General features: G+C 36.2%; 4 protein-coding genes across 4 annotated transcripts; 1 reads left to right on the top strand and 3 right to left on the bottom strand.

Annotated features, from left to right (window-relative positions):
• The first annotated feature begins 87 nt into the window (after window positions 1-87).
• LOC116288840 (nucleoside diphosphate kinase 7) lies at window positions 88-5,226 on the top strand. Its single transcript, XM_031695683.2, has 16 exons — window positions 88-187; window positions 256-366; window positions 992-1,096; window positions 1,251-1,312; window positions 1,578-1,624; window positions 1,887-1,956; window positions 2,246-2,296; window positions 2,370-2,458; window positions 2,876-2,941; window positions 3,176-3,228; window positions 3,442-3,535; window positions 3,624-3,688; window positions 3,783-3,851; window positions 4,218-4,319; window positions 4,462-4,569; window positions 4,946-5,226. The coding sequence occupies exons 1-16, from the start codon at window positions 185-187 to the stop codon at window positions 4,976-4,978; spliced, it is 1,128 nt and encodes a 375-aa protein (XP_031551543.1). The 5' UTR covers window positions 88-184; the 3' UTR covers window positions 4,979-5,226.
• A 746-nt stretch (window positions 5,227-5,972) lies between these two features.
• Window positions 5,973-10,635, bottom strand: LOC116288838 (LON peptidase N-terminal domain and RING finger protein 1-like). The gene is made up of 2 exons (XM_031695681.2): window positions 9,021-10,635; window positions 5,973-8,171 (listed from the first exon to the last, which is right to left on the bottom strand). Exons 1-2 carry the CDS (start codon window positions 10,454-10,456, stop codon window positions 7,511-7,513), a joined length of 2,097 nt encoding a protein of 698 aa, XP_031551541.1. The 5' UTR covers window positions 10,457-10,635; the 3' UTR covers window positions 5,973-7,510.
• A 1,138-nt stretch (window positions 10,636-11,773) lies between these two features.
• On the bottom strand, window positions 11,774-21,106 carry LOC116288839 (histone deacetylase 1). The gene is made up of 15 exons (XM_031695682.2): window positions 21,005-21,106; window positions 20,530-20,592; window positions 20,269-20,381; window positions 19,999-20,116; window positions 19,121-19,195; window positions 18,206-18,344; window positions 17,782-17,923; window positions 17,599-17,691; window positions 17,006-17,364; window positions 16,516-16,574; window positions 16,173-16,244; window positions 15,421-15,799; window positions 14,459-14,560; window positions 13,578-13,630; window positions 11,774-13,233 (listed from the first exon to the last, which is right to left on the bottom strand). Exons 1-15 carry the CDS (start codon window positions 21,024-21,026, stop codon window positions 13,151-13,153), a joined length of 1,872 nt encoding a protein of 623 aa, XP_031551542.2. The 5' UTR covers window positions 21,027-21,106; the 3' UTR covers window positions 11,774-13,150.
• A 342-nt stretch (window positions 21,107-21,448) lies between these two features.
• On the bottom strand, window positions 21,449-25,367 carry LOC116288785 (reticulocalbin-2). Its single transcript, XM_031695617.2, has 5 exons — window positions 24,566-25,367; window positions 23,355-23,549; window positions 22,736-22,902; window positions 22,302-22,395; window positions 21,449-22,104 (listed from the first exon to the last, which is right to left on the bottom strand). The coding sequence occupies exons 1-5, from the start codon at window positions 24,945-24,947 to the stop codon at window positions 21,830-21,832; spliced, it is 1,113 nt and encodes a 370-aa protein (XP_031551477.1). The 5' UTR covers window positions 24,948-25,367; the 3' UTR covers window positions 21,449-21,829.
• Between the last annotated feature and the right edge of the window lie 58 nt (window positions 25,368-25,425).

The following is a 25,425-nucleotide window of genomic DNA, read 5'->3' on the forward strand; positions in this document are numbered from 1 at the left end:
TTTTAAATAGTTTACTTCCCCTCCCCTCCCTTGATTAGTTTATGTTTGTTCTCTTGATAAAGAGGCTGGTATACGTGCAAACGAGGTTTGGTCGTCGTCAAAACAAAAATCTAAACTGAAGAAGAAAACTTACAAACTTTAAACTTTTAGCCTTGAAAAAGCACTTAAAAATTACCTCCAAAAAATGGTAAGCCAAGTCATGAGCTTAAATAGCTAATGATATATCGTTGCTGATTGTATTTTTGTTGCATTTAGTCCGCTTCTGACGAGAGATATGCCTTTATGGCCGAGTGGTACGATCCTCAAGCTGCTTTAATGAGAAAATATCAGCTTCTTTACTATCCCTCTGACAGCACCGTAGAAATGGTAAGGAATACGAAAGCTAGAGTATCTTTTAGCTATTTTACTAACCAGAAGAATAGAGATAAAACAAATTTATGCATTTTGAGGGATAATCCCAGCTTGAGGTCGTTGTTGGTTGGTTACTTGTTGAATGTTTGAAAAAGCGCGCGATGGTGATTCAATTTTGCTTTGCAAAAAGGGATGAGTTGGGGGAAAAAAGAGAAAAAGGAAGCAAATTAGTTTTTGCTATATCCATTCTTGTTAAATGGGCAGAGAACCGTGTTTACATTGTTCAAACAAAGTTCTCCATTGTAATGTATTATAACTGTTGCTTGTCTGTCTGTCACAAAAAAGTTTCAAGTTTCACTTACCTCTGTGATTAGATTTTTTCAAGTTTACTCATTTTTGAAGCCAAAAAGTTTGAATCTCCCTGAATTTTGAGCAAGGCAACATAACCTTTTATGATTTAAGGGATTGGCATTGTTTTCAGCTAGTTTTCCTTTCTCCTATTTTCCCATTCATTTCCTGCTACTGTACCTCTTGCCTTCATTGCTAGACAGTCTGAAATAATTGTCAACAACCAAGCATTGCTTGCCTTGAGCTGAATTTAAGTTAATGAATGTTTCCCTTTCTTTCTGGATTTATTTAGTATGACATTAAAAACAGAAGACTTTTCTTAAAGAGATCAGTCATTGATGGCCTCAGAACACCAGATCTTTATATAGGGGCTATTGTTAATATACACTCTCGCCAGGTAAGATAATTATGGCTTTATTTTCTTCTCTTAAATAGTGAATAATGCCTTTAATTCTATCTTTTCTATTCAGTCGACAATAGACTATCAATTTAAAAGCCACATTGCAACCTCAAAAAATGTATCATAATTGTACTTTTTCATTATTCATCAGCTGACAATCACAGATTTTGCTGATAATTTTACTACCTCAAGACTAAAGTCCATTAATGAACAGTAAGTTAGCTCTTCATCTGACAGGTATAGGTCATCTATACATTTATACATCCCAGCCACAATTAGTAAAAAATCTTACAACCCCCCCACTGCAGTTCCAGAAGAGAATTGGTAATTTGTGAGAACTACAAACAGGGATGAGCTAGGGGTGTAAGATCAGTCCCAACCTCCTAAAAAGATATTACTTTTATTCTGGAAAAACATATTGTTTCCCTATGATTACTGATTATTTCCAATGATCAACATCCTTTTTTTTTTCTCCCAGAACTCTAGCCTTGATCAAACCAGATGCATTAGGCGCAGGACATTTGGGTAAGAAGTAAATTAATTATACATAGCTTGTATAGTTTATATACCCTCATTTATTGGAATTAGGAAAGCACAGGGTACAGGTGAAATAAATAATGATGTGTAGCTGTTCTTACCGTTGAGGTGAAATATCCTCTTGTCCTTGAAAACACACGAGTACGGCTAATACATGTACAGGTTGATCACTAAAATGTAAAATGCTGTTAACCATACTATCTGCTGTTAATGTACATATGCCACATTAATTCTATATTTTGCATTTCAGGAAGTATTGTAGAAATGATTGACAAGGAAGGGTTTGTCATCTGCAAAGCCAAGATGGTCAGATTGACAAGGTAATACATTTAAAAAATACAGAGTATGAGGTCAGGTACTTTGAGTATGAAATGTGGGTACAGTTTTAACCGTATTCCAATCTCATTAAATTTTATTATCAGTTGATTGAATAGCATGAAATCCACTTTTTACATGTTCAAAAAGGTTCATTATCTTCATTTTCTGTCTTGTTTATTCACATTATTCACATGCCTGGATAAAATCCTTGATAACCTCTAAATTCAGGCCACACTGACCACCATGATATCATACTAGGCATAATATAGAACATTTCATTTCATTTTTCAGGCAAGAGGCATCAGATTTTTATAAAGAGCATGCAAATCAGCCCTTTTATAAGTAAGTACAAACTTGCATATTAAACCCCTATATATTCACAATAGTCCAAATTATTATCTTTGTTTTATTCTAGTCGTCTTGTAGAATTTATGACCAGTGGCCCTGTTGTAGCAATGGAGCTTAAAGGACATGATGCCATTCAAAGATGGAGAAAACTTCTTGGTAAGGTGGTATTGTAGTACGGATTTTTTTAAATGTTTTAGTGCCCTCTAGCCAAAACCCCCTAAAGGTTTGTGCCCAGAACATATGAAAGAGTACATTAAAAAGGACAGCATATTTACGATATCATAAGACCCAATGAAACTACCATCGTTACCATACCTAACACATAGTTTAGTTTAGTGTATTTGTCACAATATTGTTGTATTAATTTTACAAAACAAAAATCATATAAATTAACATTAATATATATAATATATAATTTATTGGTTGCAAAGGCATCAATTTGGAAGCCAAAAGCTAGCTGCTATCATTAAAAATCTAACACTATCAGAGGAAGAACTGTTGCAATATGTTTGCCTCAGAAGATTATAATTTAAAATAAATGATTTTTATTTATTTATCAATACTTTATTACAGGTCCAACAGACTCAGCCACGGCAAGAGAAAAATCCCCAATAAGCGTGAGAGCCAAATTTGGAACAGGTATTTTAGCCTTGTACTATATGGTGTCAACTTCATTAATTTTTTAATCAAGTTTATATAATTATGGAGATAAAAAATAATGGCAGTGATGATGGATGGTGATGTGTGAATATGATATTAACATTTGCATATCTATGACGAGCCTGACTATCAGAAGTGATGATCACAATCATTATAATGTAAATATGAGGATGATATAGATAACGCCAATTAATTTTTCTGCGTTATCTCTAGACAACACAAAGAATGCAGCCCATGGTTCTGATTCATCTGTGTCAGCAGAGAAAGTAAGTGTCCTGCATGTAGTACAAACCTATTGTATTCTTTGTTAGCTTGGTTCTATTGCTAGTATAACTTGGGGTCTTTTGTTTTTAATATTGAAACCAGAAGATCATGACATAACAAAATAATACAGTATTCGAAAATGTGATAGATATTATGTGGTCCTCTAGCTTGGTATGTTGATGAATGAATGCTTCTTCTATTTATATTTTGAATAGGAATTGAAATTCTTTTTTGGTTACAAAAGACAAAATACAGCACAGTTCAACAACTGTACCTTGTGCATCATCAAGCCTCATGCTGTGGCTGAAGGTTTGTTCATTCATCCCTGTCCAGTAATTATTTAAAGATGGTTTTGTTCGAGTAGAAAAGCTATAAACTAATTTGATTGTCTTTTTAGGATTGACAGGGAAAATCATATCTGCAATTCTGGATCAAGGATTTGAAGTATCCGCTCTTCAAATGGTATAAGCTTTGATATCAGCTACTATATCTAGTTTTATTAATGATTACGAGTATTTATTCAGGAGTAAGGCTTACTTTTTTTGAAATCCAACAGTATCATATGGAGAGAGCAAATGCTGAGGAATTCCATGAAGTCTATAAAGGAGTTGTCAATGAGTATAATGTAAGTGACTATACCTTTTGTTTCCTTGTTTTTGAAGTAGATGGTGGGTGGGGAGGATGCATTGGATTGAGAGAGTATGGATGATAAATGGAGGGATAGAGGATGATAGAATGGATGGATACATGGATGGATGGATGAAGAGATGGATGGGTGGAGGGATGGATGGGTGGATAAGTGGAGGGAGGGAGGGATGGGTGGATGGATGGATGGATTGATGGATGAAGAGATGGATGGGTGGAAGGATGGATGGATGGATGGATAAGTGGAGGGAGGGAGGGATGGATGGATGGTTTGATGGAGGAAGACGGAGAGGGATGGGCAGATTCGAAGAATGAATTAACCTGTATTTTTGTTTCTTGCTTTCAGAGTATGGTAGTGGAACTGTGTAGTGGTCCTTGCTTGGTCCTTGAAATCAGGGGTCTAGATGCTCCTCAGAAGTTTAGAGAATTTGTTGGACCTGCTGACCCTGTAAGTTAGTAATCATTATTCATAATAAGGAAGATTTTGCATGCTTCAGGGGAAAATCCAAACATCCTCTAGTCAGGGAAATTAAATTTTCCATTGTGTTTTTTGACCCTCCTTAATTTGATAATTACCTTTCCTTTAACAGGAAATTGCCCGTCACCTGAGACCACGAACAATTCGAGCAAGGTTTGGTAAAGACAAGATTAAGAATGCAGTACACTGTACAGACTTACCCGAAGATGGTATACTTGAGGTATGCTTACTAGACTTTAGAAACATTACGTGTGGAGCAGTTTTCATATGACCTTGAACAATTTGGTGTTGTATGTGTTGATTGGCTTATTCTTTTGTTATGCAAATAATGTGATTAGTCTGGCATATTACTTTTGCAGTGTCATGACCATGCTTCGGGTATTCGATTGATTGAATCCAATTGGATGTAGAGTAAGTTCTCACATGATGTGATTGGCATAGCATATAAAAATGCGCTTGTTGTGTCATGACAGTGTTGGTGCCGCAAGCTTTTCACAGTCATACGAAAACTGCTCTGATAGATAGGGTATTCAGAGTAAAAATCTAATGAAATACATCTACGATTGATTTCTATTTTTGTACTCTTTCCTTCCTAGGTTCAATACTTTTTCAAGATTTTAAACCAATAAGTACCAAGAAAGCAGGGGGGAAAAACATCAAAAGTAACTTATTATTCACAATACTTTCTGTAAATATACTTTTTAACCCTATTAACCAGAGCCGGCCTATAAATTGGAGATTTACTGACTGTAAATATAACCTTTTGTCATGGTTTCTAAATATAACCTGGAATAGCAACTGATTTTTGAGAGCTTTCTAACATTAAAATACAACGTTGAGGGGAAAAATTGTTCCATTAAAACATCTTTATAGCTTGTATGGTTTCATTCTTTGCTGTATGCAATCCTTGCTAAAGTGCACACCAACATGTTAAAAATAATATTAGAGACCATGAAATAGTTAGTATACTGGTGGAGGTAACTTAAAGTGCCTATAATGCCTAAATCTATATTTTCAGTATTCATTCTACATGAAGCGAATAGTTGAATGGTAAAAATATTTCATCATTTGTGTGATGCATCGAGGAGATATCAAAGTTTATACTTCCAATATGCTAATGAATGTGATGTCATAGTAGGCATTATTAAATATACAAAACTTTCCTGGGGCAGTAAAATATCCTGTATAAAACATCAGTGTTACTCAGGGTTTATAGAAAGTTTATTGCTAATTTGTTTTCTCATAAATCAGTGTTTCAATTTACAAATGATGACAAATAAACTCAAATTCCTATAATAACATCACAATCATTAGCATATTGAAATTATAAACCTTAGTATCTTCAAAATCCATCACTCAAATCATAATATAAAAATATGCTACCATTCTGAAAATAATTTCTTTTTAAAGTATTTTTGTGATAGTAACACGATCCAACACTGCGTATATCACATGACAGCTAGCACTAAAAAAGTTGAATTGGTATAATCTTATACTGTGTACATAATTTAGTCTAATACCTATTTCACAGGTTTAGTGATCTCACTCTACTTTTCATGGTATACCCTGTGCACTCCCATTCCTAGACCTTTCCCCAAAAAATAACCAAACAAAATAACAGGATTAGTGAAAAACTAATAATTTTTATTCAGCTTGTAATAAATCTTTTATTAACATTGGGTGGTGAAATTCAAATAAACTTTTTTTATAAATAATATTGAATCATGAAGCTGCTAATTCCTAGCTTCTATTGAGATATTTATGTGTAGCTCCTGAAACATCCATATCAACCCCACAGAGGAATTTGGAATTTCCGGGGGGAGGGTCAGAGAAAGAACAAAAATTACAGAGTTTGTACAAAAGAAAATTTGAATTTCTGGGGGGAAAATTCCTCCGTGAGGGGGGTATGGATAATTTGATATTTAAATACCCCATAGTATTGAGCTGACTGTTTCTCTACATAGAGCTATTAAGTTGTGATGTATTTCCAGGTCCAAACTCAGAAAAAGATCACAAAAATCTTGCCACAACTTATTCCCAAGATTTATTTTTCACCTTCCAAGAATTAGATAGATATATGAACACAAAATCCTGCTATGAAGAAGAAAATCAGAATAATGTTTGTAGAAGTAATTATTAATTTGGCCCTGGAAGTCGGGTTTCTTTTGAATTATGACACACTTAACAGCTCTATTGTTCCCTACACTAATGTAATGGTTTCATAAACAAGTGAAATATACTTTAGTTTATTTATCTACTATTACATTACTCTTTTACTCCGACGAAGGACTAGTTCCAAAACGTCAGTTTTTTCATCTTTTCATGGGGTGTAAAATTTATTCTTTTGTTATCTATTGTACTTATCTGACTATTATACTCTAATAAGTACACTTTGTTTCATGGGTTTATGGAACCACTCTTAAAGAAATTGAAAAAGTGTAGAGAAAAACCGAATCCAAATTATTGCTCAATACTGTGATAATCAATCTCAAAAATCAATTGTTTTAAATCATCATTGAAAACCTTAACTTATAAAATATATACTTATTCATATTTTGTAAACTTCGTAACTTATAATGCAATATTTTCTAAGCTGTGCAAAATTCAAGCAGCTCTTTTACCCTTCTAGCAAATAACTTAATTATTTTTTAATGGTTGAACAAATTTACAGTTCAAATCTAAATGTTTTTATGAATTATTTTCATAAATTGATATGTGCAAGTCACTAAATTTGGCTCAATATTTAATGCCATTATCTTTGTGCTGTGCTAATCCTTTCTGTTCAAGGTTTTCAAAGAGCTAGAATTACTGCAGCAATAGTTAGACCCATTATCTGGCCATTTGCTTGCATATAATACAGGTCCAAGTCACCAATATAAACCCATATCGATGGCTTAAAATCCTAAATAACATATGAAAAATATTCAAAATGAGTATAAAGATTTTAGATTAGATGACTGCTACTGTATTTCTAACAGAACAGCTAAGTATATAAAAAAGTGTGGGCGAAGAGTTAAAAAAATATGTAAAGGAGGGAGAGTAACCCTATTTCTGGAGTTAATCCTAGTAATAGGGCTACTCTAGCTTTTACTTTTCCTTTGATTTGTTTTAATCCCTTTACTTGGGTTACCTTCCCTGCTTGTAAAGAGACCCTTAGTTTTCTATTCCTTTTTAGCACTCTTTTGTTGCATCTTAATCATGAGCATTAAGAATCTCATTATACTGCGAAGTCTCTCAACAACAGAAGGCATAGCAAGAATGATAAGTTTGGGCTTGTCTTGTAATGGAAGAGCAGCCAAAGCCCACCAGAGCCAAGAAGGCTGGTCATTTGTACTGGGATTGAACTCCTCCTTCTCTGGCATGCTGCCAATAGCATCAATAATACATTTCTGCTGTTGCGATTTCAAGCAGTTAAACCAAAACTCCAGCATCTTGAATCCATTTGCATGCAACTTTTTGATCTCCTCTGCCTCCTCTTTATCATCTTCAACTTCATCAATCAGCCATTTTACTTTGGCCACATTGTATCCATCCTTCATATAGTGAGAGATCAATTGGAATCGTCTGGTTCCTATTGTGTTAATTAATGAACGACCATCTTGTAAGTAGGCTACCTCTTTGATCTTGAGGATTGTACCAATAGTTGGAAATGAGGAATCTTCATTTATTACGCACATGCCAAACTGCTTTGATCCAGACTCTATGCATCGGCGAATCATCAGTTTATACTGGGGTTCAAAGATGTGTAATGGACAAGGCACAAATGGGAAAGCCAAGGTACAGATGAAAATTGGAATTTCAAACTCTGAATCCTCAACACTCCTGAAAAGGACAATTTGTAAAAGAACACATTTAAGTGTTAGTGAAAAAGAACAAATTTGAGAATAAATAAAAATTAAAAAAGGAGCAAATAAATAAAGATTTAGCCAAGGCATGTCCACTGCATCTCAAAGGATAAAAATAGAAAGGAAGGCAGACAACATTTTTACCTTCGGGTCTTACTGTAATCAGTATAAAATTAAGTCTAATTAAGTCTAACTAAAAACTTCAGGTTAACTAAAACATTATATGTACAGGGTGAAAGTAAGAGACCAATGTATATATATTATGGGCATAGCGAGGTTTTGATTATTGGGTTGGGGGGGGGGGGGGGGGTGTTGCAATGTAACGTTTTCCTGCAAAATCCACAGGAATCCCACACGAGTATATTGGGTTTTATTGCCAAAAAGTGTTTTCAGAGAGAGAAAAACTGAAAACCTGGGGAAACCTCAATACATAAGAAAGAACCAAAAAGCAATTCCACTTTGCTTTCAAGGAAGACATGAAATTTAGAGCACGCCATTTTCTTTGGATCTTGACTTGGCATTGCATGGTTCCTGGCTAATCAACTAAAAACATGATGCCCAAGTTTCGTTCTTTCGGAATATTATATTATGCTATAGAATTAAAAATTCAATTTACGATCTAAAACCACCCAAGGTTTAATGCCCTTTGAGCGGCGGTCCTTTTGTACCCCGCTAGAAAGCCAGTACAAAGAAATTTTTTTATTTTGTTCTAGCCCACGGGTTTTAAATAATTATGTAAACAAAGGCTCACGTTTTATACAAGGCGACTTTTCAAAGGACTGTTGGAGGCGTTATGTAATACGTTATGTAACAAAAATCTCATTACCTTCTCAATGCCAACATTTCCTGCTCGTAATTTTTATCCCTCATTTCGTATTCTTTGCTGAAGAGTTCCTTGATAATTATTTCCAAAACAACAGTGACATTCTCTCTTCTCTCGGCTAGATATTTGTTAAGGGGTGTCCGACAGCAAGGACAGTCCACACGAAAGTCCAAACTCCTCCTGAGACAATCTTTACAAAAATTATGTCCACAAGGGCTTGTTACTGGTTTATAGAGAAGACTACAGCACAGTTTACACTCGAAATCTTCTAATAAACTCTCACTGTTAGACTGTAAAACTTGGACTACTGTGTCTTGTCCTGTGTTGTCGAAGTCTGTAGTAGATGTTGACGATGGCGTCGAAGTGGGCTTCTTTTCAAAGCTTAGTTTTAATTCCATTTTATCCTCTTTGTCTGAAGGGAATGAATTATTTTCACTGTTATCATCTAAATTACACTCCGTCATCGCAACGTCGTTATCCGTAGCTCCAAAATCACAGTCATTTGACATTAAAGACAGCGTTTTTCTCTCTCCGGTAAAGAAATTCGCAGGCAGCACAGAACCCTTTATCTGGCTAAAATCGGGCAGACGAAATAACTCAAAGAGACCTGATTCTAGCTCTTCTTGTATTTTAGAGTTGTGAGGCTCAATAGCAGCGCACTGAAGAAGAGTAAACACGGATTGTTCACGGTTACCGGCTCTTAAAAGAATTCTGCTCTTACTGTACAAAAGCCGTATTGAATTAGGAAGAAGGCTACGAGCCAGTTCGATGTCCTTTAGAGCCAAATCTAACATCTCTAAACAAGAATAACACTCAGCCCGCCAGCCTAGACAGTTCACATCGTTTGGTTCTTCCCCAAGAATGAAAGAAAATACCTCAATAGCTTGGCGGTATTTGCCTTGAACCATAGAAGTTCTTCCTTCTATTTTCTTCAAACCCAATTCGTACTTTTTTGGAAACCACTTAAAAATAATATTGCAAAGTAAAAAAGTAGGAGCCTTTAATTCTTCGTTGTTAGTCGTACCGCAAATAGTACAGACCTCACTAGAAAAATCATCCTGGAGGCAAAATTTGCAAAAAGTATGTCCACAAGGAAGAGTAATGGGCTCTACGAACGAAGAACTGCACAACGAGCAAGTTAGCATGTCGTTCTTTGATTGTTCACTCCTTTTTTTCTCTTTAGAACTCTTCTGGAACATTTCTTGTTCTATTCTCTTTGTGTTATAAAACTTGACCAGCGCTGCCGTAAGAGTTTTGACTTGATGCTTTTCGAATTTTCCTCGGTTAAAAGCTTCTGAGAACAACCTAAAAGCTTCGTGCAGTCGTCCATCGCGTGCCATTTCTTCACACTGCTCTAGTAGGAGAGCTGGACGATTTTCATGATCACGCTGTCTCCATTGCGATCCATCGTATTTATGTGTAGGCATCCACTCAGCCATTCTACTAAAAATAAAATCGCCTACACTGGCTCTAACGCACTCACCATCTCCGGGATCAAAAGCGCTAATTGTGATGACTGTTAAGATTCGTGATATTTTTTAAAGTTACATAACCACACGACGTAACAAGTATTATTTAGGTATTATAATCAAACGGGGGCACGTGAACTAAACCAATATGGACCAGTAAGATTCTTTGCTAAATTTTCAGTCTATATTATCTTATGAAAACAATCAAAAGAAAAGAAAGATCTTTATACATCAATAAAGGTCATGAAATTGCCTTTCCTTTATTTCGAAGTCCAAAGTTTGTGAATATTTAGATTTTTTTAGTTACGTAACGTGTGGTTATGATATACGAAAAATACGAAATACAACCACTGAGAAATTAACTGCTTTTAAAGAAATATTTTCAAGTAATTTACAAAAAAGCCGAAAGAATCAATACGCTGGGTTTCAGAGGGATTTTTTCCGCGGATATGATTTTATAATCCTCGGAAAGAGTCCCTCTAGAATGTACGATACATGAACACGTGATTTTCGAGGCAACGCTTTTGAGGACACGTGACTGACCAACGTGCCCCTTCATTCACACAACCCTCAATATTTCACATCATGCTACCCACTAAATTGTTAAATGTATACAGTCCTTTCAATGTACCCAATTGTGGTACTTAAATACCATTATAAATAAAGACGAATTTCATTTTTTTACAACAAATGCCTTTGCGGCTGGTCAGTAGGCTCTTGCATAACAGTCCGGTTTATTGGAATAAACCTGTGGTGCTAAGGTTCCCGATTTTCCTCCACGAAATCTAACATGCTGTGTTAATCTGACCTAGAGTTCTTTCTGTTGGCCCATATGGTGGCTCTGGCATTGATTTTTAACACAGGAGACCCAATCTCAGTACACGCAATCTCCGTATCGAGATGTTATGTAAGAGCTAGAGTTTTGAAGAGTCACTCTCGTTGCCAGAGCCTGCGCTAATGCTCCCTGCCCTTTGAGATGGGTTAACACGTGCCACCTACATCTCGGGAACGAAGCATGAGAGACTTGTGTTGTCAGTCATCTGACCACGTGACATGACGTGCGCCACATATCACGTGACTTACGAACCAAACATTTCCGCCGATTTTTGCGAATACTCATTACAATGAATGCTATGGTAACGAAACTTGGTACGATGGGTAAGACTTGTGTTGTCAGTCATCTGACCACGTGACATGGCGTGACGTCACATACCACGTGACTTGCGAACAAAACATCGCCGATTTTCGTCAATAGTCATCATATAGACACAAAAGAAAACAATGGAATTAGGGTCTACCAATGTGTATTGGTCTAATATATATTTCACGGGTTTAATGCCTTCACTCTATTATTATTATCAATGCTATTTTGGTTATATTTAACAATTATTCGCCGAAGGCGAAGTGATTAATCGGGGAATATTTACCGAGACGCGAGGTAAATATTCCCCAATAATCACTGAGCCTGAGGCAAATAATTGTTTTAGTATAAATACACAGGTGATTCTTTAAAAAAAAGAAAAAGAAAGAAGATGAAAGGCATTTTTTTCCGGTAACAGCAACAAAGCGGCTGTCCGCCGTTTTGGATTTTCGCTGTGATAGTGTGAGTTTCTTGACCAATCAGCGCGCGAGATTTTCTATAATCACCTGCGTATTTTTACTAAAAAAATATAAGAGTTCTCCAGACATTTCATTGATGTACAAATCAGTTTTTATTAAAGAAGCGACACCATGGATATTAATATTCTAGCAAACAGGTGATATTACAGTCATGAGATAAATTAAACTCGAATTGAAATAAGTTAGCGAAAAGTGAAAAAAAAAAATAGCAAAAAAGAACGACCCTATCCAACTTGCTTACAGATCAAAATGAAACTTTTACATAGCAACTTCAAAAATTATGAGTATTATGTAGGCACTATATGTTTTGCAACGTCTTAAGCTAAGCTGCCCCCAAATGGGACAATTTCTAACCAGTAGAGTTCTACCATTTTGTATTCTGGTTTAAAATGTTTGTTACGGAAAAAAAAGATTCTGCGGTTTTTATCAGGATATGGAATTTATTCATTGCCATTTGGGAACCATCTCATATCCATTCATCCCATAGCTCTCATCCATCCAAAACCCATCTATTTCATATTGAATTAGGAACCCAGTTATTGTGTGAGACCAACACAGCACAAAAATTCCAGCCTAAAGATTTTTTTGTTTCACCTGTGTATAAGGGTTTACAGTCAAAACGGCTCAAGCTTACCCTTCTAGACTCCATTAATGGCTTCAGTATTCGGATATTGAAATCTATTATTCTTTCTGATGGGAAGAAACAAGATTCAAAATAATAACCAATTCAAAATTTGAATTCTGATTGTATTAGGGTGTTCCTCAAATGGAATAATCCAGTCAGATATTGAGTTTTGAATTCGTTATTATTTTGAATCCTTTTCTTCATATTCTCGAAAAGAATAGTAATTTTCAATGTTCAAATAATGAAACCAATAATGGAATCTAGGTGGTAAGCTTGAGCCATTTTCACTGTAATAGGGAGTGCACTTCAGTGAAAAGAGTTACAAGTTCTTTTTAAAATGACATACAATATAAAATAACATAATAATTACAGTGACTTATGTTCAATATACTACGATGTTGAAATGCTTAGTTAAGAGGCTAATGTTCCATGCTTTCTTCACCTTCTATTGGTTTGGAGGTGCTGTCTGCTACCAATTCTGACTTTGCAGCTTCAGCTTCCCCTTTGAAGATAACCAAAAGAGTTTATGAACAACAACATAATCATTTTAGAAATCCAAGTCTATCTTGGTTTGAGGGCTTTTCTCCAGGTTCTCCAGCATTGCTCCCTCCCCAAAACTCAACACAATATATTTCAATCAATCTGTGAGTTAGAGGTGCCCTGACTTAGATCGGGCCAGAAGTTGTTTCAGGGTTCGATCTGAAACTAGCTGTGCCCTGACTTAGATCAAGCCAGAGGTTGTTTCAGGATTCAATCTGTGAGTTAGCCGAGCTCTGACTTAGATCAGCCCAGAGGTTGTTCCAGGGTTTGATAAATTTAAAAATTTTGGAGATCAAGGCATCCTACCTGGAGGGCTATCTTCAGCTTCCTCTGCTTTAGAAGATTCAGTTGCCGGTTTGCTGTGAAATATCAAATACAATAATTATCAATTAGCATTTAAAATAGCAAGAGAATGATTGCATTTACAGTGCAACTGCTATAACTGGGGCAACCTAGACAGTGAGGACCAATCAAATTGTAAAACGAAAACAATACATTCCAAATTTCCAATCAGAAAGCAGCAGAAAACGATAGCCTTTCAACATATCTTTTTATTCCCACAAGAAAATGAAGATGGCTATCTATTTGTTTACCAGTCTAGGTTTCTGATTGGCTCAACATTGGCTTGGCATTGTTTTCGAAATCATTCTACAATATTGAAACATTTGAAAAAGTTCCCTTTTTTGGACTTTTTAGGTTATTTAAAGACTATATCCTGAACTTAGTATATATGTACTATATATAATTGTGATAGATTCGCAATTATTCACCAAAGACAAATAATCATTATTGATGAATGTTATTTTACTGAGATACAAGTCTTCAAGCAGCAAGGTATATTAATATTCACCATAATTACTGAGATGAATAATCAATGATTAATTTATATCAATTACTACTGTAAGCTAGGGCCAATCATAACTGCTTCAGTAATCTCTACCCATATACCTTTTTCTCCAATCACTTAGGATTGAGGGTTGTCAAGGACGACAGTCTTTGAACAGACAATTAACCCATTTTAGAACAAGTACCATTCCCTAGAGTATTATTTCTTTTTTAACGGTTAAGCAGGGGTAGACACATGAATATGGATATAACTTTAACAAAGAATCTTATTCTCTGGGGAATGACAAGTGCTCCGAAATGATAAAAAATTTGTTTTTGTTTTCTAGGCTTGGGTGATATACCTGGGAGGTTCTTTTGCTGGTTCAGATTCAGCTACTTCCATAGGCTCACTTGCCGGTTCTTCCTTAGCAGCTTCAGAGCTCTGAGCATCAGCCTCAACAGGACTAGATGTTGAAATAAAATAAAATAAATATATTTAGTAGTTACATACTAGCTAGGAGTCCTGGATAAGGACTTGCGCACATGTTGTCCATATCTGGACTGACATTAGGATGCTTAACAATGTCTTCTTTTCTCCATTTACTTTTCCCACTTTTTTTGCAATCACTTTCGTTACCATGCAATCCCTTATAGCATGCTTATGCATACCGATGGTGTAAGCAGCCTGGATACCAGACCACGGTAAGAGATAGAAAATACCAGCTGCTCTCACACACTGCCAATCAGAATGCAAGAATCTTAGGATATTGAATTGAAAAAAATAAAATCACTATTTTGAGAGATCTGCCCTTGAACAATGCAACATATTACTGATTAATTTGTTTTGCTGTGTTTAAGATCTATAATTATAAAATAATTGGGATACTACGCGCGCTATGATTGGTCAAAAACCATGTTTGATGAGAGTATCAAAACACTCTGTCATCATTTTAGCGCGCGCGAGTATTGCATCTGTCAGATTTTAATCTATCGTGCGCACTCATTGGTCAGTTTGAATAAGACGGCACGTAGGGAGAATTTACTTAGGCTTTGCTTTTTTTTCGATTTTTTCGCGTGTTTGTCATTTCGTAAAACAAATCAAAAACAGTTTTCCATGTTTGACACTGATCAAAACACTTGGGACGTTCCTCTCGTGTTATCTCAACATTCTGCATGTTTTGATCAGGGTATCAAACACGGAAAACTGTTTTTGATCTGTTAAACCAAGTGACTGCTTTTTCACTGAAGGTCATCAGAGCCATAACAATGGTCTAAGGATTTGCAGATTTTTTGTTGAAAAAGGCGAAGGCAAAATTTATGTTACCTGGTTCTGCTAGCTTCAGGAGCTGTAGTTGTTTCCTCTGCGATGTCAGCAGCAGTTGTACTACCTACAGTCTTGGGAGAGCCTTCCCTAGGAGAAGTTGTTCCACTGGAGGGGTTGGTTTTGTTTTCTGGTGCAATAACGGCAGCAGCAGGTTTTGTTCCCCCATTATTAGTATTTTTAGAACCAGTAGATCTGGTTTCATCATCACCATTTGCATTCTCGGCATTTCCATTTGCTACCATGTTTTCTATAGGGTAGGTGCGATTTCTTTTACGGGAGCGTCCTTCACGGCCAGAATGGTTGTCACGGCGACCATCTCCCTCATCCTCTGAATCGGAGAACTCTTCCTCACATGCAATACGCTTATCAGAAGCACGTACTGGAAATAATTTTTTAATTAATATATTTAATAAATCTATATGTTGTCCATTTGACCTACTCCGTTTTCCCATTTTGGACCGTGTGTCATTCCCTAGAGGAACATTTCTTTGTTTAACTGTTGCACATGTCAAGACACATGAACAAGGATACAACTCAAACAAAGAATCTTATTGTTAGGAGAGTGACATATGAAGTTAAATGGGAAAATATTATGTCTAAATGGATGGAGTCCATTGGAAAATGGTATTAGGGGGGAAATGGGTAAAGTAATTGGATTACGTCAAGTGCAGAAAATTCGAGGGGGGGAGGTTTTTTTTACTATTTATTTGGATGCCATTAATACGAATATTTCTTGTTCTCATTCTACTTACTGCTTATTCTTTGTTCTGGATCCTCTTCATCTTCATCTTCTTCCTCTTCTGGTAAAGCATCTTCTGGTATTGCTGTAAAAAAAATGTGGGGGAAATTACACAGAGGAACAACAGTAAAATATAATAGACCCCAAAGTTGCGATCAATGTAATAATGAGTTCTTAAAATTTCACTGATTTAAACAAAATGTAAACTGGAGCTCTAACATAGGTCTCTGATATCAACAAAATGGAGCTGCTGGCCAAGTTTCAGTTTCAAACACAAGCATTATGAGCAACAAAGAATATTGTTTGTATCAGGAAAGGCATTTCGAGGGATGAACATGATAGATAGTTTAACTTACGTTGCATCTGGACACCAGGGGCATGAGGAATCATCCTGAGATTCTCAAACAAACGCTGCCTTTAAGAAAAAGAACACAATCAAAATTAATGAACTCGATTCCTTCTTATAATCAGGGCTACTGTAAAAATAATTGCCAGTTATTAGACGTTGTCCAGCCAGAATTAGAACTTGTCTGGTCAAATCTTTGCCTTGTGGACATTTTTACCAGTAATGTTGAGCCAGAGGCAAGGTTTGACCATGCAAGCTAAAACTAATTTAGGGTTTTAGCAGAGTTTCTCAAGTGCATTTCAAAACGTGAATTAAATTCAAGGAGTTTTCAAGAAGTTTAAAGGGTAGCATGACCCCAGGGGGGGTGGGGGTACTCTGCTAGGATTTGGGTAAGCCCTGTCTTAGCCCTGAACATATGAGAATTTAAAGAATTAGAATCAACCACTGACTTTAGGTTTTCCAATCTCAAAGTCCCAGTGAATGCATAAATCCGTACTTACTTGATTTTGTCCAGGTAATCAGGTGTGTTTTGGTTGGTCATGTTTGATGGGCTGATGTGAAGTTTAAAGTCAGGGCCAAAATACTCAAAATAATCATTGTAGGGTAACTCGTTTGCTATATCAGCATCCAAAGCCACTGACGTTTCATATGTCCAGCACCGAGCAACATTTCTTATTGTGTATCCCCCTCCGCCAAGAATCAACAGTGGTAAACCAAACTTCTTGACAAAATCCACACACTGAGCATGTCCCTTGAGTGACAGGTTGAAGCAGCCGAGTCTGTCACCTGCGAGGGAGTCTGCACCACACTGGAGTACTACAGCATTGGGTTGATAAATCTCCATCACCTTGGATATAATCTGAGAGGAAAGCAGGAAGGAATTAAGAAAAATAAGCAAAGAATCAATCACTTCATCTTTTACTCAGAAGAAGGATGATGTCGATAATGTCAGTATAGTACTAAACTTTATCATTAATTTTTGTTGTATTCAACACACCAGCACAGGTTAAAACTTGTATTCATTCAGAGGCAAAAAATATATACTTCTCTAATCATTGGATGAGTAGTTTAATAGTTGAATTATACAACTTACAGGCTGGAATATCTGTTGGTAAGATTCATCTTCAATACCATCCCTCAGAGGGAAGTTAACAGCATAGTACTTGCCTCTTCCTGCACCAATATCCTTTTGAAACACAAGAGTATTACCAAAGTTACAACATAATCGTTATATTAAACTGTACAACAATCACAAATTATTTATTTATTTATTTACCCTCAAATCACCAGTGCCAGGGAAGTATTCTCCATATTTGTGAAATGAGACAGTCATGACTCTGTCAGTTGTATAAAAAGCTTCCTCCACACCATCACCATGATGGATATCAATATCTATGTACAGAACTCGTTGGTGATATCTAGAATTTTAAAAAATGGACTTTGTTATGATAGCTGGCTTTGAAAAATGTTGATGGAAACACAATTACATTAACTGGTTAGTTTTAAAAATATAGAATTTTGGTAAAAAGGAAAGGAAACAAAAGAAAAAGAAAGAAAAATTAGACAAAAAATGCAGCCGACTCTAAGAATCACTAACAAATAATAATAAAAACAAACACTAATAAAACTAACAAATTTTTAAATCACATGAATTTTTCATAGCATGCGTTAAAATTCTTCAGTGTTGTATACAAACTTACTTTAGCAGTTCCAAAATAGCTAGAACAATATCATTTACATAACAGAATCCTGAGGCCTCAGACTTCTTTGCGTGATGAAGACCTCCTGCCCAGTTGACTGCAATATCAGTCTGTGTCTTGTTCAACTTGACAGCACCAGCTATGTAAGGGAAAAAATTAAAATTTATTTCAATAATGTGTGTGGCATATTTCAAACAAATGTTTATCATCAGACATGTCAATCCTGATATGCTTTACAGAGATATTAAACAGAACAAGTGTCGGGAAAAATCTAATGCCTCAAACAAAACTCAAACCCACAAGAAAATTTCCTATAAATCATCATTGTATTTACATTTTCGTAAATGTTCAAATAATGGATGCTTCTTTGTCTTTTTCTAAATTTCAGCATTTGCTTCATTATTTCATAAAATCCTGAAATCGCCTCTAAGCTGATTTAAGTCAGGGCACGGCTAATTCACAAATCGAACCCTAAAAAAAAACTCTTGGCTGATCTAAGTCAGGGCATGGCTAGCTCTGACACAGACCAATCCCTGAAACAACCTCTGGGCTGATCTAAGTCAGGGCATGGCTAGCTCACAGATCAAACCCTAAAACAACCTCTGAGCTGATCTAAGTCATGGCATGGCCAACTCACAGATCAAATCGGAATTTAGTTTGCTGTGTTTTGCAGAGGGTGGAAAACCTAGAGAACCTGGAGAAAAACCCTTGAATCAAGGGAGAAACCTAACAAATTCTTTTCAAATGTGATGGTAGAGTGCAGGAATTCAACCAAAGACCCCAGAGATAAGAGGCAAGTTCACTAATGCTAACAAAGCATATCAATTTGCATTATTTCTTCCTAAGTCATACAAACACAGATAAATTGCTGATTTGCATTATGGGTATTCTTAGAACAATCAGAATTATTCTTACCTAAAGATCCTCCTGTTGACAGTTGACAGAACTCGTACAGACCATCAAAGACAGGACAATCTTCGCCTACATTGACTGAAAAAGAAAAAGAAATTATGTTTATTCAACTATAAACATGAGTAGGGAATTATGACTTAATTCTCAATTCTAATTAAAAAACAAAAGGTTTTAGAGTACTGTGGATTCACCACTTTCCATATATCAGCTTACTATTCAAATGCAAAGCATTCAATCGAGGCTACAAGGTTAAAATTTGAAAAAATCCTTATCAATATGTTACTGCAAACTGCGAACACAAATATTTCAATAGCTTCTTGTGAAATTAAAAGATTTTTGCTGCCACCAGTCAAAAATAGGAGAAACAGACTTATTATTTTTGATTGGCAGCAGTGAAAAACCAGATTTCAGCATGCAGCTCGAAACAGTGATTGGTTTCAAAAATACTAAAACGTGTTTATAGATGTTGCATCTTGGTATTAACACCAGGGATAAAATTAACAAATTAAACAATTCAATATTTCTTTTAAGAAATCCAAGACTAACGTGGGATATTTTCTTTAAGTGAATTTTCCCTTTAAAAGTAAAATATTATTTGATAAGCGAAGGTTTAGTCATCAAGTCGTGCACTCTGATCTCGAACTTGTCGCAAAACGAAAATTTTATAATTTTTCTTCTTAAAAATCCTTAAAATAAGAATATTTAAGCCATATTTATGATTCAAAAAATGCTAAGACTCTTTCTGATTGCGGATATAGGTCCTTTAAGTTATTTTTGTGGTGCACGTAGGTTTTTTTAAGGTTAGGGTTGAGAGGAGATGACAGGAAAAATAGGAAATTGGAAAAATGTACAATGGAGAAAAAGGCATGGTTGATACTTACATCGCTGCATCTGTTTGGTGTAGTCCGACATGTTGTCAGGTCGAATTGTCTTCAAGAACTTCACATAATCATCCGAGTGATATTTAGTCATTTCCTCCAAAACTGCCTTGTGAGGTCGCTAAAAAACAACAAGAAACATTTCGATAATGCAATCATCAATGCATTCATGTTCATTCAGTCTTGCAGTATTGACAGCCCAGCTCGATCACGAAGTTTCACGAGCTCGTGCTTTGCCGTAGGACTCCCAAAATCCCACCAAAAGTTACTCACATAAATCTCCATCTTTCTGTAGAGTCCATAGTTGAGAAGCAAGTTGTGGGTCATTCGTATTCGGTGTGGTTTCATAGGATGTCCTTGGCCATAGTAGTAGTTGCCGATGTCACCTATTGTTCATAGACACCAAGCAAGCACATTTCAAACTACTTCGAGAACTCGAGTTTAAGGCTACTAAAATTTCCAAAAATTCACAAAAGCATTCTCTGAGGCCTAATCTATCTCTGTGTGTGGATTTATCGGGTAAATAAGACTTACCATCGTAATAATAGCAAACTCTTTTCTTGCCGCCAGGTTGTGTGTACGCCATGCCGGTTATAACTATTCGAAGTTTGAGATAAAACTGAGTGACGGGGCTTTAGTCACGTGATTAAAAAGGCGGAGCTTGCACTCAAATCGTCCAATCAGATTCTTTAATATCCCTCGTGGATATCGTCTAATAAATCATTTTTACCTCCCCCGTAGAAACTATAGACTCTAATAGACATTAATAATATTTAATATGAATGTGTATAGCGGATATCCTGAATTTTTCAAAGAAGGTCGGAACTATCGACTAGCTCTATTTCAGCTCCAAGACTCTGGCCAACTGGCCAACTTCTCTGACTAACTTTATAATACTATATAGTATTTCTACTGTGCCTGTACTAGCTTTCGTTTAAAACAGAAAAATTTAACTTGCTGGCTGCTATGTTCATAGTCTGCCTGGCATCCAGTCCTCGGAAACTAGTACCTTCTCGAAAGTTTAGTGACATCAGGACAAAGTTCTGTCAGTTGAGCACGAAGGCAGTCTTCACCCCCCTTCCTCGACCGGCCCCCCCGTTTTAGAAATGTGTACTCGGAAATGCACGACTTTCCGCCTTTAGCTGTCAAGTGGAAGGAACTAAGATACCCTGATTATGTGTCTACGCACGTTTTAGTAAACAATTGTACGTGACGTCACTCCCAAAGATTTTTCCATACGTCACTGCTATTGGAAACGTTTTTAGAATTTCGTTATCAGGGGTTAGATTTCCTCACGTCAACAACACTACACGTCAAAACGTTTAAAAGCATGATTTAAAATCACATTGGCACTAATATTGGTAGTTGTTTTTTTTTGAGAGGGAGGAGGGGAGGGGAGTGAAAGTCTATTTACACAGGGATCCCACCGCATTTAAAATACGACTACGCACCATAGCAATGAAACAGTTTATTTCTAAGTTAATAAGTAAAATGATTGTGATTTTACTACTGGTAATAAAAAACGAGCCAAATTTCTTAAGTAATTTGTATATTCCTAATTACTTTCCAAAAACCGCTGCTATATTTTTTTTCAATTTCCAAAGTAGAATGCAGTTTCATATTGAATTTCTAGGTCAGTTTATGGATAAAAAATTTAAAGATACTTTGAAAATAAAGTAGATATTTCAAAATGTTCAATATTCAGCAAAAACCACTTAACCTGCGATAACCGACCACCCCTAATGAAATTGCCTGGTGGTCGCTTAATGCAGGTCGAAATTGATCGACTTGTCTGTCTGTCTGTCTTTCTGTCACAGTTGCATAGTAGAATTATTTACAACTCATCGTGATCCCCTCCGTTGGCCATAGGATCGTCTACGAATACTTTGTGGTTTTTCATGATTTCATCCATGGACAGTTTACCATCCTTGTCATCATCAGCCTCTTTGATCATGACTGGCGGTTCTTCAAGTGGCATGTCCTCGTCAGGGAACAGCCATCTCCGGATCTCGTCTTTTTCGAGTTTGCCATCCTTGTTCTTGTCGTATGTGTTTGAGAAGTCCTTTTCTAGTTCAGCCTTGGCATCGGGGTTAAGATCCTTGTAGGATGCTAAAAATGGGAATAAGAATGAGATGAGAAATGGGAATGGGATGTAAAGATGTAAGATGTAATTTAAGTTGCAAAATCTGGGAAACTAATTGAAATAAGACAGGGAAGAGATAGATTGCATAAAAAATACAAATTTTTTATCTAAGATCATCGAGCATAAAAATGGTAATTTGCAATTCAAGTTCGTGAAAGCTTACCGAAGAACTCGTCTTTCGACAAGTCACCGTCTTTGTCTGCGTCGTATTTCTTTAAAGTTTCAGCAATAACAAAAGCAGACATGCGTTCATCATCCTGCAGAACAAAAATGGACTTTTAGGACAAGCCAAACCATATGAACACCATTTTCTTTGGTGATTGCAGCAAAAGCTGACGACTTTGACGAATGTCCCCTCGTCGTCCCTCCTTCCCCCTCCCCTCCCCCCCCCCCCCCCCCCCCCACACACACGCACACAACCCCTCCCCTCCTACTTTCAAGGCCACTACGCAGGCTACTGACGAAGGGAAAGGAAAGAAAATATGTGGACTGGGAAATTCGAAATAGACATGGGAAGCAGACTTTCTATGCCAGCTCTATAATACGCCAGTTTTATCAAGTTCTTAGAAGAGAAAAAATTCTGCTGAAATCACCTACCCCTGGATGGTAGAAAGACATGTACTCTTTCAAGTCAAGACCGCCATCTCCATTGACATCAGCATATTTAAACTTTTCTTCGTCTTCTTTCATTTGTTCTTTGTCGTCATCGCCGTCGGTAAAGTGGTGTTTCTTAAACTCTTCCCATGAAATTTTTCCGTCCTTGTCTGAAAATGCACCGTGAGAAAAAAATATAAAAATAACCTTCAACCCTCATTTAATTAATACAGACTGGAAGAGAAATGATAAAAAACCCATGTAAATTGTCCCCGACTCGTGCTTTCTGATTGGTTTAGAACTAAATAACAATTTCTAAAAAACCGGAAGTTAGTGATAGTACGTGCAATGATTCTAACAAAACAGTACGATTACCACAGAAAGTAGGAATACTTCTTTTATTTTGTAAAATAATAGTCATGTTATCAATACCAGAATTCAGTGGGTTTTGTTTCGAATTTGGCGCCAAGTGAGACGGGCGACGCGCGTCTTTTTGGTAACCTCCCACGAATATTCACTCGTCCTTCCGGCGCGGCCACTCATCACACTTTTTTGGTCTCTCTATTCTTAAATGTAAAACGCTTTTTTGCCACTGCACACGTGTTCTTTTCTAGAGTCTCACCTTCATCATGAGTTATCATCGTAGAGTTTAACTCCTTCATTCTGTTTTGTTTGGTAGTTGCACGTAGTCTGGCGCGGATCTCGTCTTCAGTCAAGAATCCATCTTTATTGAGGTCGACTTCGTTTGTAATGATATCTTTAAGCTTCTTTTTAGCATCCTCAGCGGAAAGGCCTTTAAAGTCTTTAAGGTGATCCCCTTTAAACAAAACCAAAATATCGTCAGTAAAAAATCACTAAAATCCCGCGAACAAAAACCTGTTTTTCGATATTTTTTAACCTGTTTGTCGAGTTATTTTGCCACACGCTTTACGGCTTCAGGTGACACCTGTTACCTCGGTTGGTATTGCAAAATATAAAAGGTTTTTCGAACTTACTATCATTAAAAATTTATCAAGTATATGTAATGGCCTGATTAATATAAAAAAGCGAATTTTGAAATCCGCTTTGTCCCCCTCAAAAGGTTGAGATCACTCTAAAGTTTAAAGTTTACTCACGCCATAAAAAGTGCTTCAAATTTAACAAAATTTAACAAAACAAAATTTTACTAAACCATTTATAGCAAGTTTCATTCCTTTTGAGCCGGAATTTGATCCATACATGATATATTAGCTATTTAGATATTTTAGGAACATGTGTGACGTGCCATGTTGCACTACCAGGACTTTGGAACAAGATCTCAAAAACATATTGAAACATTTTTTTAAAAAGCATCAAGACCTTTATTTTTCCCGGTGTATTTCGAAATTTTCGTAAATAATCGACTTGTACTGTCTACAGCGCCAATGAACTGCTGGAAATGGCGCTAGATATATTCTTTTGAAAGTGGGTACAGTGAAATAGAGGAGTAAGGGTGTAAGAGCCACAAAGGCACTGCCTATTCTTGAAGCAGATATTGAATGCTGCATTGAAGAATATCAAACTAGATTTTTTTAATATACATTTCTCGTGGTTTTAATAAAATTATCATTTTAGTCTGTTTAGTAAATACTAAACTGGATATGTTGAAAAATAAATTTATGGCAACAGATTAATTGTCCTGTTCGTGATTTTTCGGTCTTCAGCTTGGCTCAGTGAAAGTTTGATTGGTTTTGATATGCTACTCAAGCGTATTAAATAGATAAAAATGTAACTAAATACTGCGAACAGGCAGATTATTCTACTTAATGAATGAGAAGTTCAGCTTTTAAACTAAAGAATCCCTCGCCGGCTTACCTAAAAAAGCGTCCTCTTCCCCATGTGAATCATGTTCACCACCATCATCACCATCTTCCTCATCATCATCATCATCGTCTTTTGCTTCATCATGATCTCCTTCATCATCATCATGTTTTTCATCGTGTTCATCATCTTCGTGTTCGTCATCTTTCTTCTCATCGTGATGTTCGTCTTCGTGGCTTTCTGGCTCGTCATGATGTTCCTCTTCATCGTGATGTTCTTCATCTTTCTCGTGGTCTTTTGGAGTCACTTTTTCGTGGTCATCATCATGTTCCTCCTCGTCGTGGTCTTCATGCTTTTTTTCGGCTTTCTCCTCCGAAACTACTAGGGAAATTACAATGCCTAAAAGCAAAAGCTTTAACAATATATTTTTAAACATTTTGAAAGCAAACTTAGGATCTCTTCTCTCGTGTTCTCTTCCTTGAATGACCCCCGAGTTCTTGTTTCTTAAATTCAGTTTCTTAACTCTTTTGTTCTCTTATAAACTCAAAACAAATTTTACGGAAATTTCATTTAATTGGTTGGTGCTTGAAGGCAGATAAGAGTTGCATTCGTGCTTTATAAAGACTGGACGAAAAGATAAAACAAGACGGGTCGAATTAAAAGTTTTCTTTTGTTAGTTGTATCTACTCTTTCGAGTTTCCCAAACATTCTGGTGGCGAATAGAAACAACATTTGCAATAAGCTACAAGTTATTTTTCCCGTATTTGGCGCAATTTGATTGGACTCAAATGATATTAAACTTATAAACAAATCATATGAAATTTTTCAACAAAACTCTTTTTTTTATCTGTCCGATTGCAGTGTAGTTTGTTCAAAAATGTTTTGCAGGCTCATCGGCCGAGAAACCGTAATCT

This window comes from Actinia tenebrosa, unplaced genomic scaffold (assembly GCF_029948245.1).
Source record: "Actinia tenebrosa isolate PJP-AT-01 unplaced genomic scaffold, QUT_ActTen_1.0 PGA_scaffold1__47_contigs__length_23844297, whole genome shotgun sequence".
NCBI lineage: Eukaryota > Metazoa > Cnidaria > Anthozoa > Actiniaria > Actiniidae > Actinia > Actinia tenebrosa.

Excerpts from the sequence above, each read along its gene's own strand:
- LOC116288840 (XM_031695683.2), top strand. Across the intron at positions 1,957-2,245 it reads AAGATGGTCAGATTGACAAG|GCAAGAGGCATCAGATTTTT; the intron begins GTAATACATTTA and ends TTCATTTTTCAG. Across the intron at positions 4,320-4,461 it reads TTGTTGGACCTGCTGACCCT|GAAATTGCCCGTCACCTGAG; the intron begins GTAAGTTAGTAA and ends TTCCTTTAACAG.
- LOC116288839 (XM_031695682.2), bottom strand. The coding sequence starts at position 21,026 with ATGTCACTAAACTTTCGAGAAG. Across the intron at positions 17,924-18,205 it reads GCTATTTTGGAACTGCTAAA|ATATCACCAACGAGTTCTGT; the intron begins GTAAGTTTGTAT and ends TTAAAATTCTAG. Across the intron at positions 14,561-15,420 it reads CCTGAAGCTAGCAGAACCAG|TCCTGTTGAGGCTGATGCTC; the intron begins GTAACATAAATT and ends TTCAACATCTAG.
- LOC116288838 (XM_031695681.2), bottom strand. The coding sequence starts at position 10,456 with ATGGCTGAGTGGATGCCTACACATAAATACGATGGATCGCAATGGAGA. Across the intron at positions 8,172-9,020 it reads GAAATGTTGGCATTGAGAAG|GAGTGTTGAGGATTCAGAGT; the intron begins GTAATGAGATTT and ends TGTCCTTTTCAG.
- LOC116288785 (XM_031695617.2), bottom strand. The coding sequence starts at position 24,947 with ATGTTTAAAAATATATTGTTAAAGCTTTTGCTTTTAGGCATTGTAATT. Across the intron at positions 23,550-24,565 it reads GGAAGAGGACGCTTTTTTAG|GGGATCACCTTAAAGACTTT; the intron begins GTAAGCCGGCGA and ends TTTTGTTTAAAG. Across the intron at positions 22,396-22,735 it reads TGTCTTTCTACCATCCAGGG|GATGATGAACGCATGTCTGC; the intron begins GTAGGTGATTTC and ends TTTGTTCTGCAG.